Below are 22262 nucleotides of genomic sequence, written 5' to 3'. Positions count from 1 at the left end.
CTCTCTCTCTCTCTATCTATCTATCTATCTATCATCTATCTAGTAAATATCTTGGCAAAGAGCATCATAAAACAGCATTATAATTTTGTGCAAAAACTGATAAAATGCAGCCCCAAAAATATAATAAAGTAAAATGATCAAATTTAAGAGTAAAAATCACACATACACAGATAGATAGATAGATAGATAGACAGACAGACAGACAGACAGACAGACAGACAGACAGACAGACAGACAGACAGACAGATAGATAGATAGATAGATGATGGATGGATAGATAGATAGATAAATGATAGATAGATAGATAGATAGATAGATATAGATAGATAGATAGATAGATAGATAGATAGATAGATAGATAGATAGATAGATAGATAGATAGATAGATAGATAGATAGATAATATATTAGTAAACTAAAGGGATGCTGAGAATGTGATGTACTTAGGTATTTGATTAGGTTGACCATAGCATTAAGAACAACGTGGGGTGGATGATTCCACTGCCAGATGGATTTGCAGTTCATTCAACATGTTCTTAATGGATATATGATTCTGTTCTAAGCCCAATACTATTCATCACTTTCATATTTAAAAGACACAGTCAAATCTGTAGATGAAATAAATTTTGGGGGGAAACTGCATACTTCTCAGAAGTCAGATTCAAGATTGCAGCTTATTAGGGAATACACAGAGTTTGTTCATGAGAGATAATATCTTAAGTTAAAGTCCATTCTTGATTATTGTTAACTGTCAAGAACCATAGAACAGCAATTTTGTCTGGGGCTGTTTTGAAGAAGGTGAATTTGGAGGGCTATAAAATCTTGAAGGAGATTTTAATCTTTCATTGAAAGCAATATACAATTATACAATGGGGAGTGATCAGTGAAAGGCAGTTTTAATTTTTATTAAAACTTTCAGGTTTAGTTAAACTTTACTATCATATAATTGTCCCCTACTTTCTTTTTCATTATATTTCTTTTGAACTTTTCAACATCTCTTCTTACACTGGGGATTTGCACATTTATGCATATACAATCTAGGATGACAGTTTAATTAACTTTTCAAGTTGACTCTATTTGTTCATCTATAATATTTTAGAACTGCAAAATTTGCTTATAAGGACAATTAAAAGCTGTATCTGGTGACGTTTGAATAAAGAGAGTATTTCTTTGATTTATTCTAGTTCCTCCCCTCCTTTTTTTTAGTGAGACACCTAAATGCAAATTGGGGTTAGTAAAAAAATGACATATTAGTACAATTATAATGATAAGGATTTTACCAATCTGGAGACAATTATTTTTAGATATTAGCTTATCTGCCTTAATCAAGCATACATCATGAAACAAATTTCAAATAAGTTGGATGAAGTTTTACATTTTTACTTTTATCTTCAACCAGCAGAGGGAGGTCTGACATAAGAAATATTACTTGACTTTTTTTTTTCTCTTTCAACTTTGAACTAAATCTTAACCAAAAACATCTGGTCTAGGGCAGTGCTTGAAATGTTTGTTAACAGTATTTAAAATGTTTATTTTAAGGGTCTCTCTCTCTATGTTTGTATGTATGTATGTATGTATGTATGTATGTATGTATGTATGTATGTATGTATGTGTGCCTGCAGTGGTGGGATTCAAATATGTGAACATATTTGTGTGGATGCAGCTTCCAGTAGGCCATTCTAGGCCTGGGCAACAAAAAATTAGCTACCGGTTCTGCCGAACTGGTGCGAACTGGCTGAATCCCACCACTGTATGTATGTATGTATGTATGTACAAAATAGCAGGGTTTCCAAAGCTTGAAAAAGGCTAACAGGGTCAGGGCCATCCGATTTTTCCAATAGATGCTTTCTGAGGGCAGTCATTGCCACAAAGGAGATACAACTTCTGGGTCCAAGAAGATGCAGAGTTTGATAGAAGAGACTCTATCTACCTCTCTCTAAATCTGTAGGACAAGTCAGAGACAACGGGAGGTTTGCCCATGAAATAGCACCATCTAGTGGGACCTAGACAGTATAATTTCCAATTCATGCTATTTGCAGACAGAATGATATCCACTAGACATCCAGCCGGTCCCAATCCTGTTAGCCTTCTGGAACCAAGAAGATCTGGTTTTTCATTGGAACCAGCTTGTTAATGGGGTGCAGTATATATGCGTTTATGGTTGTTCCTTAATTACATTACATTTTTTAAAAAAAATGTGTTATGCTGTTTTTATATTTTTATTGTGAGCCACTTAAAGTCACTAGATCAGAAGGGCAGATATACGTATACAGGTAATCCTTGACTTTGGACAATTTGTTTAATGACTATTTGAATTATGAAGGTGCTTGAAAAATGTAACTTATGAGCAGTTCTCAGACTTACTACTGTCACAGCATCCCCATGGTCATGTGATCAAAATCTGGCACTTGGAAACCAGTTATGTATTTACATGCCATTTAGGACTTTCCCAAAAAGCAAGTCAATAGGGCAGGGGTCTTCAAATTGGCCTTTTTATGACTTGTGGACTTCAACTCCAAGAATTCCTCAGCCAGTGTGCCTGGCTGAGGAACTCTGGGAGTTGAAGTCCACAAGTCATAAAAGGGCCAAGTTTGAAGACTCCTGCAGCAGGGGAAGCCAGATTGGCTTAACAGCCATATGATTCATTTAATAACTGCAGTGATTTGCTCAACAACTATGGCAAAAAAGGTTATAAAATTGGACACAACCCAATGACCCCACCCTGTATGGATATGTTTAATGAACGGAAACATAAAATCACTTGTTATCTATCAAAACTGAGTAAGAGAAGACATATTAAAAAGGATATGAAATTGGAAAAAGGCTAGCTTGATATCTCTGCTTCCTTCTCACAAACTAAAGTTCTCTTTACATGTTACTTTCATGCAATGGTAAATAATATCACTAAACTAATTGGGGGGAAAAAAGCCAAGATTTGGAATTGAACTCTTTTGAGACTGGAATTAATGAAAAAATAAGACAAATTAATCACTAAATTAGAACAGCAAGATAAAGAAATTGCAGACAAGATATCAGGAGTCTCATTAGTTCTCATTAGAGAACCAGAGTTAAACAAATTGGAAACTAAACTAAAAATAGCTAAAATAGAAATACATAAAATAATACAAAGTTCACAAGTATAGACGAGGACATTAGCAAGAGGTTTTAGAAAGAGAAATGGAAATTTCTTTACTTAAAATTTATCTTGGTGTGGATATAGATGAAACTTTGGAAATGCAAAAGATATGCAGAAAAAATCCATAAGTACTATGAAAGAGAAAATTGCTACAGCATATACTTGTCCAATTCAAGCATATTAAGACAAAAGAAGCAATACTGGAATTTAAAAAAGAGTGATAGTCCCTTTGAGATGCACTCACTATGATTCTACTAAATGTAGAAATACATACAAAGAGGAGAAACCTGAGATTTCTAATTTTTTTTCTACAAAAATATTAGATTTTGATGTATATGGGATATTCTATTCCATTTAGTAGTCCTTACGGATGATGGCAAAGTTTTTATGTATCCCACTAATTATGCCAAATGAATGTTCAAGTCATTGGCTGTTTCAGACCAAGGGAATGAAGACCTAGGTCAGATAGAATCCCAAAATGGGACCAGACAGCTGCTATTTCATTATTAATATGAAAACTATGGATCAAATTAAAATGTTTTCATCTGAGATTAATGGCCTGAATAGCCCATTTTTCAAAATTAGGCTAGAAAAGGAAATTATATGTCTTCAGGATACAATACTGAAAATAAAATAAACACACACACAAACCTGTTGGAATGCAAACACAATATCTGAAATTTGGGATTCTCCTAATGTGCAGTTTTAATATTGTAACTCTATGAAATCTTCAGTAGCTTGAACAGAATTTAATATAAGTTGTAGCCTTATTTTGTTATTTATAATGGACTGACTACTGTTGATATTTGTATAATGGACTTTAACTGTGATCTCCAGCTTTCAAAACTGTATAACATATTCAATCACTTAAAATCAGTTAGTGAAATATTGAAAATTTATAAATTCTCCATTTATTCACTTCACATTTTACTTTATTTTTTCTATTCCTTTGGGGTTTTTTTTAATCCCTTTTTATTTTTCCTCTTTTATTTCTAAAAATTCCCAATAAAGACAGACAGTTATGGCACAAGGTTCAAAAAACCTTTTGATAGACTCGACATGGACCCTATTTCAAACTGTATAGTTTTTCTGCACTTAAGTAGAAAAAAAAACCCAGATGCACATGTACAACATTGGTGTTACTGAAGTCAGCAGTAGTATTTGTGAGAAGGAACCTTGTGTCTGGGTAGATGACAGATTAAGTAGGAGTCAGCAGTGTGTTGCTGCTGCTAAAGGAAGTGATAATGGGACCTGATAGTGGACTGCTTATCTCCAAATGTTTATGCCTGTCTGGTCAGATAAATCAGGACGAATGCATGCCAGGTCCCATTTATTGAACAACATAGAACATAGAATAACAGAATTGGAAGGTAGCTTGGAGGTCTCCTAGTTGCAGGGGTAGGCAACCTTGGCTCTTTTATGACTCATGGACTGCAACTCCCAGAATTCCTGAGCCAGCCATGCTGGCTCAGGAATTCTGGGAGTTGAAGTCCACAAGTCATAAAAGAGCCAAGGTTGCCTACCCCTGTACCTAGTCCAACCCCCTGCTCAAGCCCTATGGCATTCTGGACAAATAGCTGTCCAGTCTCTTCTTGAAAACCTTCAGTGATGGACTAACTCCAACTTCCAGAGGTTAATTGTTCAACTGATTAATTGTTCTGTTAGGAAATTTCTCCTTAATTATAGGAACTTGGATTTTCTAGGATTATCTTTGATACTCTGTCTTGCCCTCAGGTGATTTGGAGAATGGATCAAGTCCTTTTCTGTGGCAGCCCCTCAAATACTGGAAGACTGCTATTGTAGACTGTATCACCTGTAGTCCTTCTCTTCATTTGACTAGACATACCTAGTTCACCATCTTGCAGGATCTGGGAGACAGTTACTTGATTGCAACACCTGTCTTCTGGAATGCTCCTCTACCATCATAACTTCCCACCCTTATATTGTTCTGCAATTTACTCAAAACCTGGTTGTTCTCCTAGGACTTAAATTCCCTTAGATTTATTCCCTTCTGTTCACTTCAGTTTTGTTTAAAGTTGTCTGCCCACAATCATTGAGGAGTTGGGCAGTCTCTAAACTGAAATAAATAAACCCGCAGAAGTTACTACAAAATTTTGGAATAAAGTTTTAATGTGGTTTCAATATGTTAACAGAATCTTGAAGGCCTGTCCAAGGCCCTCTACTTCAAGTTGTTGCTTTGAATTTCTTTATGTTTTCTGCTTGTTATCTCACCGGGACTCAAATATCTTTCTTGTAATGGCTCAGCATCTTCTTGTGCCTTCTTGGAGTCAAATGATCATTTCATCAGAAATCCCCCATAAATACCAATCCTCAAGTCTTCTTTCAGGTTAATAATAATAATGATGATGATGATGATGATGATGATGATGATGATGTTGATGATGATGGAAGGGACCTTGGAGGTCATCTAGTCCAACCCCCTGCTCAGGCAGAAACCCTATACCATTTCAGACAAATGGTTGTCCAGTCTCTTCTTAAAAACTTCCAGTGTTGGAGCATTCACAACATCTGGAGGCAGGTTGTTCCACTGACAAAGGTTCTCTCTCTTCTTTTCCATACACAACCATGCTTTACTTCATTCCCTTCTGGGTGCAAAGATTTATTAGAGCCCTCCTTCCCTAATTCAACCCAAGTTTAATTAAAAACAGTGATTTGATAAGAAAGACTGAAAAGGGTTTATATACATCTGAAGACACTGACATGCTAAAAAAGAAATATAAAATTATAGTATGGTCTCCTACATTATGTATTTATATAACAGATTTTTTTTAAAAAAAACAGCATTTAGTTCGACAATTCTTAGATATTATTATAAAGGGATAAAATAAATTCAAAACTATATGCTAAATTTACAGAATATAAAAAGAAAAAATATGGTTCATTATTTAAAAATGCTCAGGAAGCAATTAGTTTAAAAACCTGCAATAAAATTTAGAAATGCCTAATTAGCAGGGCTTTATATGTAGATTTTGACTATATATTTATAATAAAAAAAACCAGTCAGTGATTTAGTTTTGATAATACTGCTTTAAGGAGCCTCTGAAGGTGATAATTGTGCACCCATTTGCACTGAATTGCATTGATCGATTTGAATCCAGATTTTTGCAAAGCTTGTATTAATTTAAACCTTTGGCTTTTAAAATAGAAATTTAAATGAAATTGAAGTCTTGTTTAACATATTTCTTAGTGAATTTTGTGACTTGGAAAGCACTAATTTATTTCTTCCTGTATATTTTTGTTACAAAACATTATCCTTTTTATTGTCAAGGTTTATTACAGTTGCAATAAGCTGATATAATATTTCTCTGCAGACTGGAGGATTAAACTTCTTTTTCTAAATTTCTAGATTCCAGAGTATCTAATAATTGAAATAATTATTCTAAACTGTATATTGTCACACAGGTTCAACGATTATATCCAAAGGAGTCCAATAATATTCTATTGCCTAAGGATCCATATAGCAAGGAATCAGTCTTCAGGCAAATCAATTACCTATGAGAGTAAAACAAAGTGATCTTCAGTCACAAGGCTGTATATTCAGCAAATTCTGTATGGTATACAAGTCAGAGTGATTGGATAATGTCAGAATAAGAAGATAAAGTGAGCTAGTTCTGGATCACAGCCTTTTTTTCTGCAATTCTATGTAATAATCATAAAAAAAAACCCACAGCATTAATTTTACAGTAAAAAGTTTGGCTCCTGACTGGCAAAACACCAGGGGAATAGAGAGACCTAAAGGTTGCTATAGAAAACCTTGATAAATAACTTGTATGGTACAGTGTTAAATCATGTGGGTAATATAAGAATAGTAGATCTTAAAATGAAACATTTTCAGAATGTTTAATTATATAGTGCTCAAATCCTTTCAATAACAATTGCCCCATCCACCAGCTTGACTACTTGTTTCTTTCTTTTCCGACGTATTTTCATGACACCTTTTTGTCCCTTCTTCGAAATGAAACCTGGGGGAGGGAGAAAAAAAAAGAAATGACAAAATATATTAAACAGCATGCCATATTTTTCTCTTTCATTCTCCACCTCAATTTCCCGCCCTTCTTTCTGTTGTTTCCCTTTTGTCTAATTATATATTACAAACTCCTTAAAGTGGGAACATTAAAAAAAAACCAGCTGTAACAAATTTAGGACTAACAATATACAGCAATTGTTCCGGTAGCTGAAAGCATTATGACAAGAGATATTGATGCCTTTGGTGTACCTACACACTTCTATTTCATTAGGACAAATAAAAGATTAACAAACCAAAAGCCTGTTTATGAAAGGCACAGGCGTGGTCTTCTGGGAGGGGAAACGCAGGAAGTGGCCCTTCTTTGTCACGACTCCTGCCCTCTGGAATAATATTCCCCCTGAGATTTGTATGATCGCCACCCTGACCTTAACAAGCCCTCAAGACCTGCCCCCCCGCCAAGTGTTGGATTACAGTAAATGACAGAGCAACTGTGTGGTGTTTTGGTGTCGTTTTTCCAAATTCTTCTTTTTAAGGTTTCATACATTCATACTTTATATTGTTTTATTTTGCAACCTGCTCAGAATTGTAAAAAAAAAAGAGGGTAGCCAATGAATGAATGAATGAATGGAAACTGGTATCAAAAACACAAGGAGATAGTTCTCTTTGGAATAATCTCCAGCCCTGTGGAAGGAGTATTAGGTACATTCACCATTCTGAGTTATTTATAAAGATAATAAAGGCAGGATAAAAAAATATTTTAAGAATCATCTGAAGGAACTCCTGGTTAGAAATAGATATCTATTTCTAACCAGGAGTTCCTTCAGATGATTCTTAAAATATTTTTTTATCCTGCCTTTATTATCTTTATAAATAACTCAGGGTGGTGAATGTACCTAATACTCTTCCTCCTTCTATTTTCCCCACAATAACCCTGTGAGAGGGATTGGGCTGAGAGAGCGAGGGACTGGCCCAAAGTCACCCAGCTGGCTTTCATGCCTAAGGTGGGTCTATAACTCACTGTCTCCTGGTTCCCAGGCCAGCATCTTTATCACATCAAACTGGCTCTCTTTATTTGTGACAAGTGTATTCCACTCTTTCTGTATGGAGATCAGTGCATTGTACATGTTCCCCCTACTCCCCCATTTTGCAAATTCTACATATATTCCATAGTCTTACAAGTTAGTGTGAAGTAGGTGATTGGAGTAAGAGTTAATGACATCAACAGAATATCAAGCTTCTATGGTCCTAGTTAGGTACTTAATCCGGTATTCTTGACTGCCTCACAACGTAGCATTCAAAAGAGATGCTTCAAAACAGAACAGGGAAGGGGGGGGCTTGTGAGTGTGTTGAAGTACAATCCTAAGAGCTGCAGCCAGCATCACTGATAGGGAGAGAAGGTGAAAACTCAGCAACCTCTGATGAGGTTTCCAGCCCCATTAGATTGGCAAAGCATACTGATTGGTTGCTATCGCAAACCTTAAAAGCTTGTGTATTGCACTCAAACTCCTAACAGGAGACAGTCTGAATCTTTTCTATTCAGCTGTGCTAATGGCTGGTGTTTAGGGCTTCCAGAAGATACGTACAGTACATCCTCTAGGTGCTTGTTAAAGGTAAACAACAGGACAGACTTCTTTGACTTGTGTACTCAGTAGTAATACTTTACAAATGAAGGCAAATATACATGTCCCAGGATAATGTGGCAAAATCCAATCTGGGTCAGTCACCAGGATCAGCGATTTAGTTTTCTGAGCCTTCAGACTGGTGCTAGAGCCCATCTTCAGAGAACCTCTCTCTACTCTTCCAATACATATTCCAATAGAGAGAAATTCCCTTAACATGGACTCAAGCATGAGTCCAAAAGCTCGGAAGAGTTTAAACCTCTGGTCACGGTGACCGACACAGATTGGATTTTGCAGTAACACTTTAACGAAGAATACTTCAACCCAAGTGTTGCAAGGCTTGCAACTGTACCTTTCTTACACATCTGCACACAGGCCTTCCTAGAGGTAAAATTATTTTCATTCCCACCACATCCAGTGTAGCTGAATGGACGGCATTTTCCAGTAGTCTGATTATAGAAGAACCGTTTCTCATTTGCTTTGCAAAGTCCTCTGTCCATGGGCATCACACAAAGAGAAGGGAGCAGAAATAAGTCTAGACATAATAAGTAAGAAAACATGGTGAGAAATAGAAGAATCCTGGATTCTTGTATTTTTGGTTCTATGAGAAATACCCATTTCTCCTATATTGCACTGAAGTTCTCATAATTTAAAATGTGTGTCTGTGTGGTATGCGTGCGCGCAGGTGTATTGTTGGGAAGGTTTTTAAGTCAAAGGAAAGTATCAAAATTTAATGTAATATAAAACTGTGAAATACACACACTTAATATAATAATTGTCATACTATATAAATAGACTATTTTTAAAAATAAAAATAAAAATAGAAGTGAAATCCATAGTGGCACGAATACAAGCGAACAGTAAAATAAATCATGAAAAAGAACTGAATTTTCATGATAAAATCACAGGTATTTTATCCCAGATTATACCAATCTCATGCTCTCCAAATGTGATGGATCAACACCCCCTTTCCCACCCAATGAGGCCAATGGATATGAAGGTTGTGGATGATGGGAATTCTCAGCCAAGCGTGCCTAGATTGCCAGTTTGTGACAATGCCATGCTGCACTAATAAATCTGACATCCAAGATAAGTCAGTTAAATCAACCCTTGATTAAATTTGTTTAAAATGTGTGATGTTCTAGCCACTGTTCCAATTAGGTACATAGTTTCTAGATTTAACCAAGCTCAACATGAATGGTTGTTTTTTCCCCAATACCGTATCTCATTAAAACCACTGTGAAATTGTATTTAAGCATCACATTCCATTATTTACAAGGTCACTCCTTTCATAAGCTGCTGCTTTCACATATTTGTGAAAAATGCATTCCAGCAGCTAAAATTGTTCTCTAAAAACTTGATGTTTCAAGAAACTACAAGGCACCATGATATTCAGCACTTCTGAAACTTGTCCACTTTAGAAGAATGCTGTCTGTTTGAAGACAAGGAAGGAAGATTGAAAAAGGGCACATGTTTTTAAGAGAGAAAAGAAGAAAAGAGATAACCCAGACATATGATGGTATGAGAAGCTTATAGAAGGTACACTGCAGCTCTGACTTGATAGTTTGGGGAGAGCTAGATAAAGTGATTTCTGCTAGTGGGCCTTCTCTGGCTAAGTCAGACACTACAGTTCTGACTCCGTAGCCCAGGGGTCTTCAAACCTGACCCTTTTATGACTTGTGGACTTCAACTCCCAGAATTTCTCAGCCAGGCACGCTGGCTGAGGAATTCTGGGAGTTGAAGTCCACAAGTCATAAAAGGACCAAGTTTGAAGACCCCTGCCATAGCCTTAGGACCAAGCACCAAGAACTAGGACTAAGCACAAGAACTAGAAGCAGCACTGGCCAGTGAAGCTGGTAGTCATTTTAATTTCTTATTATATTGCTGCAAACTGATATTATATTAGGGTATTATCAAACACACACACACATAGTGTCCAATTATATGTTACGTTAGCAGTATTCAGCAACAATCCCAACAAATGTCAGGTTTCTGGAGCAGCCAAAGAATCCCAGGTGTCTGACATTGTCTACAACATGTTGCGCAAATCCTATAGTATCCCTGCTGAAAGATAATTGTACTTCTTGTGCCTGGAAATGAAACCAAAATGCAGTTTATGGGGTATTGTACAACTAGATTCATAGTCCTTTCTAGCATTAGAACCCAGATACCTTCAGAGGTGTCCTCAAGCATTAAAACAAATAGACAGGCACAAAACAACAATAAAAGAGATACAGTCTTCGTGAGACTAAGTAGTAAAGAATGTTGTCTTCTGAAACAACCATGAAAGAGAAACAGCAATAAGTCTATTTGGTGCAAAGATATCAGTGATTTGTGTGAAGAATCAAGAGGGTTTTATGAAACTTAAGCAAAGCAAGGACTGGTCATTGGAGTCTTTAAGGGCCTTGATTTTCTAGATGAGAAATAATGATAGAGATAGTATTATGGCATCCAAACCTGTCCAGGTTCATAGCTTGTAAAAAAAAAAAGGCAATAAAAACCTGAAGCTTAAATTATTTTACAAAACTAAGTAAAATCTTAAATTATACGTATGTGCTGTTAGGTTACAGGAAAAAAAAAACACAGGGGAAACAGCCGAAATAGCAATTTGCTTATAAAATGCCAGGAAGGAAATCTCTCCCTCAGTCAGTTTAGACTCAAACTAAACATACAGAACACGTCTTTTCATTGAATAGAAAGCAACAGATTCACGTTGTGACTCTGAGGGGGTCCTTTTTTATGAAACTATTGAACAAGCTTTTTTTCAGTGCCTTTTGTGCTCTTTGCACAGAACATGCAGGGTTTTTAATTTAAACTCACTTCCAGTTTATCCCAGGGGTTGACTGAAGGCATTTTGGTGTCAAGAGAAAGTGAACTAGTCAGCGGTTCTCAACCTATGGGTCGCGACCCCATTTGGGGTCGATCGACCATTTCACGGGGGTCGCCAAGCAAGGCTGTCCGCCATTTTTTTGTCTGCCATTTTTTCCCCTTTTCCGGCAGGTGCCTTACCTCCCTTGGGCTGGGCCAGCTGGTGGTCGGCCTGCTCCGTCTCTGCCGCTTGCCAGGTGCGCCTTGGCCGGCGCAGGGGGCAGAACCACGCATGCGCGGCGCTCTCGGGCAGGGAAAGTCCTCGACTTATGACCGGTTGGGTAGTCCTCAACTTATGACCGGTTTAGTCCTCGACTTACGACCGGTTTAGTCCTCGACTTACGACCAGTTGGGGGTCGCAGCATTAAAAAGGTTGAGAACCACTGAACTAGGTGCTTAATTCTACACTGGGCAGATGATACAACTTTGCACATCAAGGCCCCTTCCTTTAGGAAGACAAGAAACAATAGATGGAAACTAAACAAGGAAAGAAGCAACTTAAAACTAAGGAGAAATTTCCTAACAGTGAGAACAATTAATCAGTGGAATGGCTTGCCTCCAGAGGTTGTGGGTGCTTTTAAGAAGAGACTGGACCACCACTTGTCTGGAATGTTATAGGGTCTCCTGCTCGAAAAGAGGGTTGGGCTAGAAGACCTCCAAGGTCCCTCCCAACTGTTATTCTATGTTCTATATTATGTTAGCAGAGCCATTTCCTAGAACATCTCGAGGTGTTTCTTAATCCCCTTAATCTTGCATTTTGAATTTATTCTTTTGCCTCTTCTGTGAAGTTGGCCAAATGGAAACATGCACACATATGAATGCACTCACACACATACCCACAAAGCGAAACAGCATGAAGTTGAAGAAAGTAGCTAAGTAGGTGGATGAAATTCTGTCCATAAAATTTTCCTATCTATGAATATCTATAAAGAGAAATATTAGAACATTGTCTACTGCCTTTTAACCATTCAAAAACAGCACAATGACAGTCGTGGCAACATGACTGAAACCCTGCCTCTTTGCATATGCATGTGACATCAACACATATAAGAAGGGGTAGAGCTTCAGTCATATTGCCGTGGCCACCATCTTGCCTTTTTGACTCCCTCCCCATAAAACTCTCTCTCCTGTCCAGGACACTTTTTCCAAATTTCAAATGTCTGTGTTTCTGTAGTCTTTCTCTTTGTGTGTGTGTGTGTGTGTGTGTGTGTGTGTGTGTGTATTTCATACCCCTGCTGTAAGGATTATGATAGCTAACTATGAAATACCATTTTCCATTAAAATATGCAATTAGCAATTAACAGAGCAGTAATAAATTGCTGATATTATTTAACTACTGCAAGGAATACTTGGTGGCTGGCTGTTTTGTCAAGGAATGATACTACAGGAGTCAGTTGACACAGAAAGAATAGTAGCTCAGCAGACTATCTAGACTCAGAGATAATAGCAACATTTCATGCCTTGCTAAAGCCATTTGAAAACAGTTTATAAATTAATGGCATCTTCAAATCTCTTTCATTAGAGTGAAATTTTATCTAGTTCTTTTCTATATGATTATCTGATTACTTTTGCCACTTACCAAGAAGATTGCTGTGCAAGAAAAAAGGGCAAATTAAATTGTTTCCATTAAGCCCTGCAAGTTGGCTTTATCTCTAGTTAGGCATTTAGAGGAAGATACTTTGGTGCATGTGTATGAATGTGTGTTTATTTGTGTGTATCTGAGTAATGTAGAAGGATTTCTCGGCTGGTCATTTAGCAAATGTTTGAAGTTACAGCAGACACTCCCCCCCCAGCAGAAAATACCCCATAGTTGTTTGCCCTTATGACCAATCACAGGGATGCTACAGCACCCCCCCAGCCTATCTCGCCCTCCCCCATTCTCCCCATCAGGCCCCCCCATTCTCCTCCTTACCCATCACCCACTGCACACTTGCCTTTCAAAGAGTTCTGGAGTTTGGGTTTAGAAAACACAGTAACTGTTTTTTTGCTGGGTTGTATGGTGCAATTTCAGAATTATTGCTGCTTGGAAAATGGTGGCCATTTCCTGGATCATGCAGCCCAGCCCAGCAACAAAACAGCTTGCTTTGCTTCCCTAACTTGAACTATAGAGTTCTTCGAAAGGTAAGTGTGTAATGGGTGACATGAGGTAAGGGAAAAGGTATTAGGTCCAGTAGGATGGAAAGCAGGCCCAAGGCCTGTGGGCCTCCTGAGGAGCAGGAAGTGGACCATGGGATGCCTTAAAGGTGGGGAAGGCTTTGGGAGCCCTGGGCCACGGTCTCCTCCAGAGCCCAAGCCACCCCATGCTTTGCTTCATGAACTGCATGTTCATTAAACAACCTCATTGGGAAGAGAGCAGGGATGATCACATGGGTACTTCACTTAATCACCATCATGACATTTGACCGTAATGGACAAGTTCCATTACAGTCATGAGTCGAGGACTATCTGTAATGTGATCTCATCAGGATTTTGTAATTCTGTCAGACTGTTCTTCACTGTGGCTCTATAGCAGGGCTTTTCAACCAATGGTACGGGTACCACCTGTGGTACAGTGGCACCTGGCAGGTGGTACGCGACCATCCTAGAAAAGTGGTAGTGGGGGAGGGGAATGGGCTGAAACGGTGTCAGCACCGCATAAGCCTGAGCAAGAGATGACTGGAGCTGCAGAGCTGTCAGGGCTCAGCGGAAGCGCCAGGATCAGCACTTCTTCAGGACTGTCAGGGCTCAGTGGAAGCGCCAGGATCAGTGCCAGGCTCCAGCTGGAGCTCGGCGCTGATCCTGGCGCTTCTGCTGAGCGCAGAAGAAGCGACGATCAGCTGGAATGTTGCAGCATTTCCAGGGTCTTGTGATTTACATTCAGATGCTTGGCAACTGATTCATATTTATGACGGTCACAGTGTTCCAGGGTCATGTGAAGTGACCGAAACTTGCTGCAACCACCCAGCAGATTGGGGGAATAAAAACCAAACACCCCCCCACCACACCCCCGCTGCTAATCCTCAACAGAAATGCTCACAACAATGGAAACCTCGGATAGAAGGAAAAGCGCTGCCGGGTGGGCAGGCAGGTGTCTTGCTCGGCTGTGGCTTGGGGGGCACTTTTTTCAGTGCCATTGTAACTTTGAACTGTCACTAAGCGAACTGTTGTAAGTTGAGGACTACTTGTACTTTTATCACTTTTTTCCTTTTTTGGGGGGGGGGTCATCAAGTTTTTGACACCTTGCTAGGCGACTGGTGGTACTCGGATGTTGCCATATCCTAAAAGTGGTACAATGGGTGACAAGGTTGAAAAGCCCTGCTCTATAGGAGTGCCAAGATATTCTTAGAAGATAGCATTCCTAAGTTCTAAGAACTAGAACTAAGAACTTCTAAGCTACCATGTTTTCCCACTGATATGTACCCCTGACTGGATAGGTTTAAGTTTTGAGTGGATTGTCCAAATTCAACAGCAGATCCTTGCCTACACAAGGAAGAAGAATCAATCTAAAGACATACAAACATGAGATGTGTTTAGCTGCTCAATCAGGGCAAACACCAAAAAAATATTGTTAGTTATTCTAGAAACAGTTTTAATGCTTTATTTATTTATCTACTCAGAACATGTCTGTACCATCCTTCATCTTGATTGGATTTTGGGTGAAACAAGAGAGCCTTTCCTCCATCCCATTGCTGGATTAGGTGATTATAGCCCAAGCAAAGTTCTATGTTCTGTCATGAATGAAGCCAGGATATAGAAAAACCACACAGCACTTTCCCATCATAGGCAGTCCCAAAGTTCATTAAGAAGATCTCCCTGGACTTCTCTTACATGCACTCCAGTTTTCTAGCCAGCATGCATAATCCACAAACTACCAGCCAGTTCCCAGAAGCACATCTGAATGCAAGTGCAGATGGCCAGAAGAAAAATATAGCAACCGTGATCAGTCTTTTTCCAGCTGTTCCTTTCTCCCTGACGTATAACTGTGGATCATAAAAATGAGAAGTCTCAATCTCCAATATGGCGTACTCTCATGGAAAAGCAATGGCAATAAACCTTTCAAAGAGAGCTCTCAGATAAAAAAAAATAAAGAAGAGCAAAAACAACAAAAGGGATTTATTTCTGCCACTAACAATTACCTCAGAAATGTTAGTATTTATTATTTCTTTCCCGATATTTATATATCCCAAGTCTCGAGACTCTAGGAGATACTGTATGCAGGATAGTTAGGTAACAATTAAAAATGAACTGAAATGAATGAAACTCTGATTTAATTTATTAATGAGGATTTTATAGTCTATTTTTTGTTTTGGCTTCCCTGGACTCATCTATTTTTCCTCAGTGATGTTTGGAGGGAGAGCCATTAGTCTAAAGACAAAGTGCATATTCCTGATGTGAACAGTGGTGCCACTGACTCCTTCAGGCAGAAAGCAGAAAAATATAAATCCAGCACATTCAGAAGGAATAATTTGTCAGATAACATGCTAGGTGCTAGCATGCATTGTGTGACTATTCCCATGTTGCAATGGCATGTTAGAAATTTGAGATCTCCTTGGTAAACTATAGTTTAGCAGTCAAAACAGAAATTCCCAGCAATTTCTACCATACCCAGTATTAGTTAGCAGGGCTGAGTGTGTTTTTGGTTGTTACCAGTCAGAATAAATAATATAATATATGCACTATGTGATCCTGGTTAAGGAAGCTTCATATGGTTCCTTTCTATTTAGGCATTATATATAAGAGTGATAAAAAGAAACTTTACTATATTTTAGGAGAATAATAGAATGCACCGAGAAGCAGCTTTTCCATGGAGGCACAAACAGCTGATTTTTAAAAAGCAAATATACAGATGATGGAATACAGAGGAAATAAAAAATGGAGCAATCGGTCACCAAGCTTTGCACAAATCCCCTTAGTTAATAAACTGAATGCCCTTCAGAATCACTAGAGGCAAAGTAGAAACATGACAGGGAAAAATTCAGATTAGAAATGTAGAGTGAGCCTAATTCTTACTCAGGAATAAATTATTAATACATACCTTGCTTAATAAGTGGAGCACTATTATTACTAATAGTACTAAAAACCATGCGGTCACCATCTATTTGTAGTGAATTGGTTGAGGGGACTGAAATTAAAAAAAAAAGTCTGATCAAAATGGTATATCGGGACAGAGAAAATGGTGATTAACATTTATTTAATACCCAAAGGTTGTAGCTTCCTGAAATCCTCTTTTCATTTGAACTTATTTAAAGGTAAGAAGCAGTTTTCACTTCATTTACATTTGTTTACATTAAACTGAAACAGGAGTTTATTCCGACCTTCTGTTCTGCACCATACTAGCTTGCTAATGCATAATTTAGGCAGTTCTTTCAGCGGAGACTTTCTGATTCCTTATTGTCTTTGCTTTTTGTCCTCAAATATAAAGGCACATGATAGCAACCACCCATAGAAGCAACCTTCAAACTGAACATGTGAATGAATTTCTGTTGCAGCTTAGCACACACATTACCATTCCCACAGGCTTCAAATTCTATAAATTCCAAGTCCCATCAGCTATTGGTAATTCAGCCAATAAAAGCTGGTGATAGTTGCTTTATAAAAAGATCTGGAAGGCCAGAGTCTCTCCATTCTTACATTACACTAACAAGACACTGAGAGATGCAGGTAAAGTACCCATGAAACAGCTCCACTTACCCCTGTCATGGCAGGTATTTTGGCATTCTTGCAAAGTTTTAAAGTTGTTTTGGTTTCCCAGGCAACCACCATATTGGAATTTTTCACACTGCTGTGACTCTTTGTTGTAGAAATACCTGGGGATTAATCCTCGGCAGATGCCAGGGTCATTCTCCAAAAGGCAGAAGGCAGGCTTTTCTGTGAATTAGGATTGTTGCAGGGAGGAAAATCATGTTACTGAACCCTCTTAACTTCATGATCAAATCATTCAGTTCTAACTAAAGTTAAATGCTGCTCAGTCCCATTGACTTCAGGAGGAAAGATGTAGGAAATCCTTCAGTACTCTAGTTTTATAGGTGGAAGATTGTAACATATTCAGAATGTGACACATAACGTAATTGTGGTGTATTAATCCACAGCAGCTGGCTAAGGACTTGCTATATACTCTGCTTTGGTTTGCAAATAATATGGCTGGTTCAGTTTCCAGGATAGGCATAACAGAGACAGAATGTGAGGAGTTTCACAAGCCTGGTTTATTCTGGTATTTTTTGAGCCACAGTTAGGCAATAGCCCTCAAGGGAATGGTAAACCTTTCATGCTGCCATAATATTTAATATTTAATTTCAGAGTCCAGATGGCCCCACTTTTTCAAAAAGGTGAGCTACGATAGAAAATGTCTCTCACAAAACCATGAGATTTGTATCTTTTTTCCTTATAGTCGGTTGTCAGGCTTAAACTCAGCTATATTTACACAGTCTTCAAATGTAGGCTACAAAAATGATCTCACCACAAACTACTGAAAGTAAGAACAGCTGCTACAACTTCTAATGCAGCTGGAAAATGGACAATGGTTTCAAAAACATGCTCCAAAAGAGAGCATAAGGATAACTCGGCTAAATTTGTCAATCAGATATCAGACTTCTCGTTCTGTTATTTATTTACAAAATTTATATCCTGCCTTTCTTTCAGGAGCTCCAGATGGCATATACACATACCACTCCCTTGTCCCACTTTTTATACTAACAGCAGTGCTGTGAATCAGGTCGGGCTGAGGGAATAATTGGCCCAAAGTTACAAAATATATATCTGGGGGTAGATCTGAACTTGGTTATCCCACTTTTAATGCATCAGTTTACATACGATATCTATGTTAGTCTAATAACAGTGAAATGCTCTCCATCATTTCATTTTAAACTCAAACTTTAAACCTAAGGGGCCAAACTTAAATTTTGGTGATATGGGAAGAAATTAGTTTATTTAAGGATGAACCAAACTTATTGTTAGTGGCATTCAGAGGTCTTTCTGCTTGATTCCTATATCTCCTAAGAAAGAATAGATAGCACTGTCCTCTGACAGTTTTTGGATCCAGAAACTGAACTCTGAAATGAAATCAACTTTAATGCAATTCTTCCAAAACTGTGGATTATTATGGGTAAAAATATCCTTCTGAATAATTTTTTTTAAAAAAAAAGAATATCTGTCTTGCAACATACTAATTCTAATTCTCATGTCACTGCTTTCCTAGTACTTTGATTGGTTTCAATGGGATTCAAGATAATGGAACCTTTACAATCAAGATATTCATATGCAAGGCAAAGAAGATAGCCATTTAAAACCTAATTAACTAAGGATAATTGAGTTGATATGATATGAACACTAATAATTTACCTTGACAATTTTCATTTCTCATTCATTATTCATTTTACAATGAAACCTTAATTGCGATACAATTATATTACATTATACATTGTAAATTGTAAGTTAAAATTATTGTATTGCATTGTACTGTTAATATGAAGCCCTCCAAAATCAAACACCATAAAAAAGTGATCTCATTCTTGAGCCCCTCTCCTTCTTACAGATGAAAAGAAATATAAAAAAATCATTATAGTTATTGTTTGCTGTGATAAGTACAGCGATCTTATAAGTTAACAAGAACTTGAGACATTTGAGTAAAATCCGTATAGTAACTTAACCCAGCCATATTTCTGTTGGTTAATTATTTCTTAATACTGAGAGATGACAAAACACAATAAAACAATAAGTTACCTTTCTTAATTCTTAATTTCTTTCTCTTCCCTGGTAAATCTGAAATTGAAAAAGTAATTTTAAACTGGATCTAGAAATGGGTAAAAATTCTCATATGGTTATAATTTTTCAGAGCCATCTGAATCTCAGTGATTGGGGGGGAAATGCTATTCTACAAGACAGCCACAGCCACAGAGTTCCTGGGTTCTATAAAATAAAACTCTTTAATAGATAGCACTTGTAAAATGTGAACTCAGTCCAAACTGGTTGGGCAGGCTGAGGTAATTGAAAGATAGTAGCAACAAACTTCGCTGAAAATGATGAAGTCCAATATAAGAAATGTACACAAAGCATCTAAACTAATTTCAGTAACTAGCCAAGCAAGAGGCAATACCCCAAACTCGAAAGAGATTACAAATTATACATGTTGCAGAACACCTTATAATCATGATTCTTTTTCAAACCTTATAAGTGTACAGTTATTCATTTTACAGATGCATCAGAAAATTTTACTATGGCATCTTTTTTCAGTTCCAAATTCAGAGGGACTCCATGAAGTTTTGTTTTCCATGGGTATTTAATTATTACCTGTCAAATTTAGGTACTGCCCATCTCACAGGGGGACTCTGGGTGGTATAGAGTTAAAAGCATAAAAGCCACATAAAAATACAGTGCATCAATAAGAAGAGCCAAATAAAAACAAGAATAAAATAAGTTAGACCAGGGGTCCCCGACCGTGGCGATTTTAAGACTTGTGGACTTCAACTCCAAGAATTCCTCAGCCAGCAAAGCTGGCTGAGGAATTCTAGGAATTGAAGTCCACGTCTTAAAGTCACCAAGGTTGGGGACCCCTGAGTTAGACGTTAAAAGGTGTGTGTGTAGTGGGGGAAAGACGTCAAGGTGCCAATCATCCCCAGGGTGGCTTGCTGCTCAGTGAGTGCCATTCAAGTTGGCCGAGCCAGGTCTTCAAACTCCTTCAAAATGCCAGGAGACTGACAGCCCACCTCACTTCTGAAGGGAGAATATTCCAGAGGATGGGGGCAATGAAAGAGAAGGCCCTTTTTCTGGACCCCACCAGTCAAAATTCTTTAAATGAAGGGTTCTATAACATAACTTCCCCCCTTCCTTCTCATCTTAAGAGGATTTTGAATTTTCTTGGAGATTAAGGTTAAAGGGCATGACTCAAACCTTTTTCCCTTGGAGACCGGGATCTTATTTCCTCATCTGGCTTTTGTTAGGTTTGAATTAAACACTTCATCTTATGCTGCATTTATACACCCTTAAACATGCATTTGGGCCCTGACTGGTTTAGCTTCTCTAGATCAGCATATAAATTCATGATGTTTATTATACTTGCTCATTGCTGTGCTTTCACTTGCCTTGACTGAATAAGTAAGATTGTTTTTTCTGGCAGAAAAATTTATTAAAAGTTTCTCCTTGGGATTTTCTGAATCAGCCAGGTATTTGATAGTACTTTTCTTTGCTGGAAACTCTGGAATAACTAAACCCCCGCTGAATTAATTTCTTGGTTATAAGATATATTTCCCACTTGGACTTTTAGTATGGGCATAACTTTACTGCACTTTATTACACAGTTAGTGCACTTTTGTTTACAAGACCCTTCACCAGCAAAAAGATTGCGACTCGCTGAAGGCTCAGATGTTTAGCATTTTTTAGCAATGAAGTATTTTTTTAATTAAAACATGTATATTGGCTTTCTTTTGCACACTTAATAGACCACAGTATAATGTAAACATCACATTTATATAGACTGGGAAACCAAAACATTTGTGTGATTTGCTTTATTGCAATATTTGCTTTATTATGGAACCGAACCTACAATATATCTGAAGTATACCTGAATTACTAAACATGGATAACATCTGCTTTATGTGTATAGTGTTAGTACTGATTGAAGTTTAAAACATGGAAATTACCTACTGCAGGCATGTCAACCTGCCGGCCTGTGGGCCGGATGTGTCATGCTGAAACCGCGCCCACCCCATTGCTGGCATTGGGGAAAAAGTCGCGATACGTCACGTGACGTCGCAAGTTTAACATGCCTGGCCTACAGCATCAAATTTACATCTGTTGGTAATGTGCGGTAGGACTTAATGTTCATTTTGCCTGTGAAAATGAGACGTGGAGCTTACTATTCAAAATACCTTTCCAAAGTTTTATATTTATCTTTGATCTATTTTTAATTCCAAAAAGGACCAGAGTTCAGGTGTACAAGGGTGTTTCACATGCACATGGCACCAAATTTAATTTGTGATGTCTCCAGGGATGGCTTTAATCACTAACTGATACTTTGGGAAACTACAAGAATAGGGCGAGTTAGATCAATGATCTAATTTGGTGCAATTCCTAGAGTCTTATGTTTCCTAACACTACCCTAGAACAGATATACAGCCCCCAATACAAGCAATAAGCAATATCCAGCTCCTCATTGCAAGATTCCCTGCCCCCATTGCTGCATATACAGAACAGGTTAAATTATATCTATCCTAATCATAACAAGTTTTTTTTTAAATGACACTATCCTTGCCTGCTTTGTATTTCTGTTTTTTTAAACTTAATTTCAAAAATACAATCTGACAATAATATAGTGCTAACTATTCTTGAATCTGCTGTTGGAGGGAAATACTTTTTTTTTCTATGACAACACCTCCTAAACACTTGAATTTCCTTCATTTTTCACCTTTTGGAAATGTCTGAAATCATTTTTATTCCAACGTGCGGTCAATGTTTTATGTTTTCTTGGGGATATCAATGAAGATGTTTGCTGGGGTCAAAAAAGTCAATCTGGCTTCTGTGATTGTGCAATGCATGTAAAAATGTGGCAAGGTGTTGACTATAAGGTCCCAGTCACAACCATTACTTTCTGACTGCCCCCTCTTCCTTATACAGACCTATGGATGTTGAAGAATAAATAATAGATAGATAGATAGATAGATAGATAGATAGATAGATAG

At 37.7% G+C, this 22262-nt stretch overlaps 1 protein-coding gene across 2 annotated transcripts in view; it reads right to left on the bottom strand.

Moving 5' to 3' along the window:
- Positions 1-6981: 6981 nt before the first annotated feature.
- Positions 6982-22262, bottom strand: part of TFPI (tissue factor pathway inhibitor) — a 38200-nt gene continuing 22919 nt past the window's right edge. Inside the window, exons 4-9 of one of the 2 annotated variants that reach the window (XM_015826394.1) lie at positions 19309-19347; positions 17281-17457; positions 16625-16711; positions 15525-15569; positions 9095-9277; positions 6982-7118 (exon numbers count right to left, since the gene is read on the bottom strand). In XM_015826394.1, the coding sequence (XP_015681880.1) occupies positions 7012-7118; positions 9095-9277; positions 15525-15569; positions 16625-16711; positions 17281-17457; positions 19309-19347 (638 nt within the window). In that variant the 3' untranslated portion in view covers positions 6982-7011. The remainder of the gene's footprint in view (positions 7119-9094; positions 9278-15524; positions 15570-16624; positions 16712-17280; positions 17458-19308; positions 19348-22262) is intronic. The other variant, XM_015826395.1, reaches the window with a different exon arrangement.

Source organism: Protobothrops mucrosquamatus, unplaced genomic scaffold (genome assembly GCF_001527695.2).
Source record: "Protobothrops mucrosquamatus isolate PMUCROS unplaced genomic scaffold, P.Mucros_1.0 scaffold3096, whole genome shotgun sequence".
Taxonomy (NCBI): domain Eukaryota; kingdom Metazoa; phylum Chordata; class Lepidosauria; order Squamata; family Viperidae; genus Protobothrops; species Protobothrops mucrosquamatus.
This window is presented reverse-complemented; position numbering and strand designations above follow the sequence as displayed.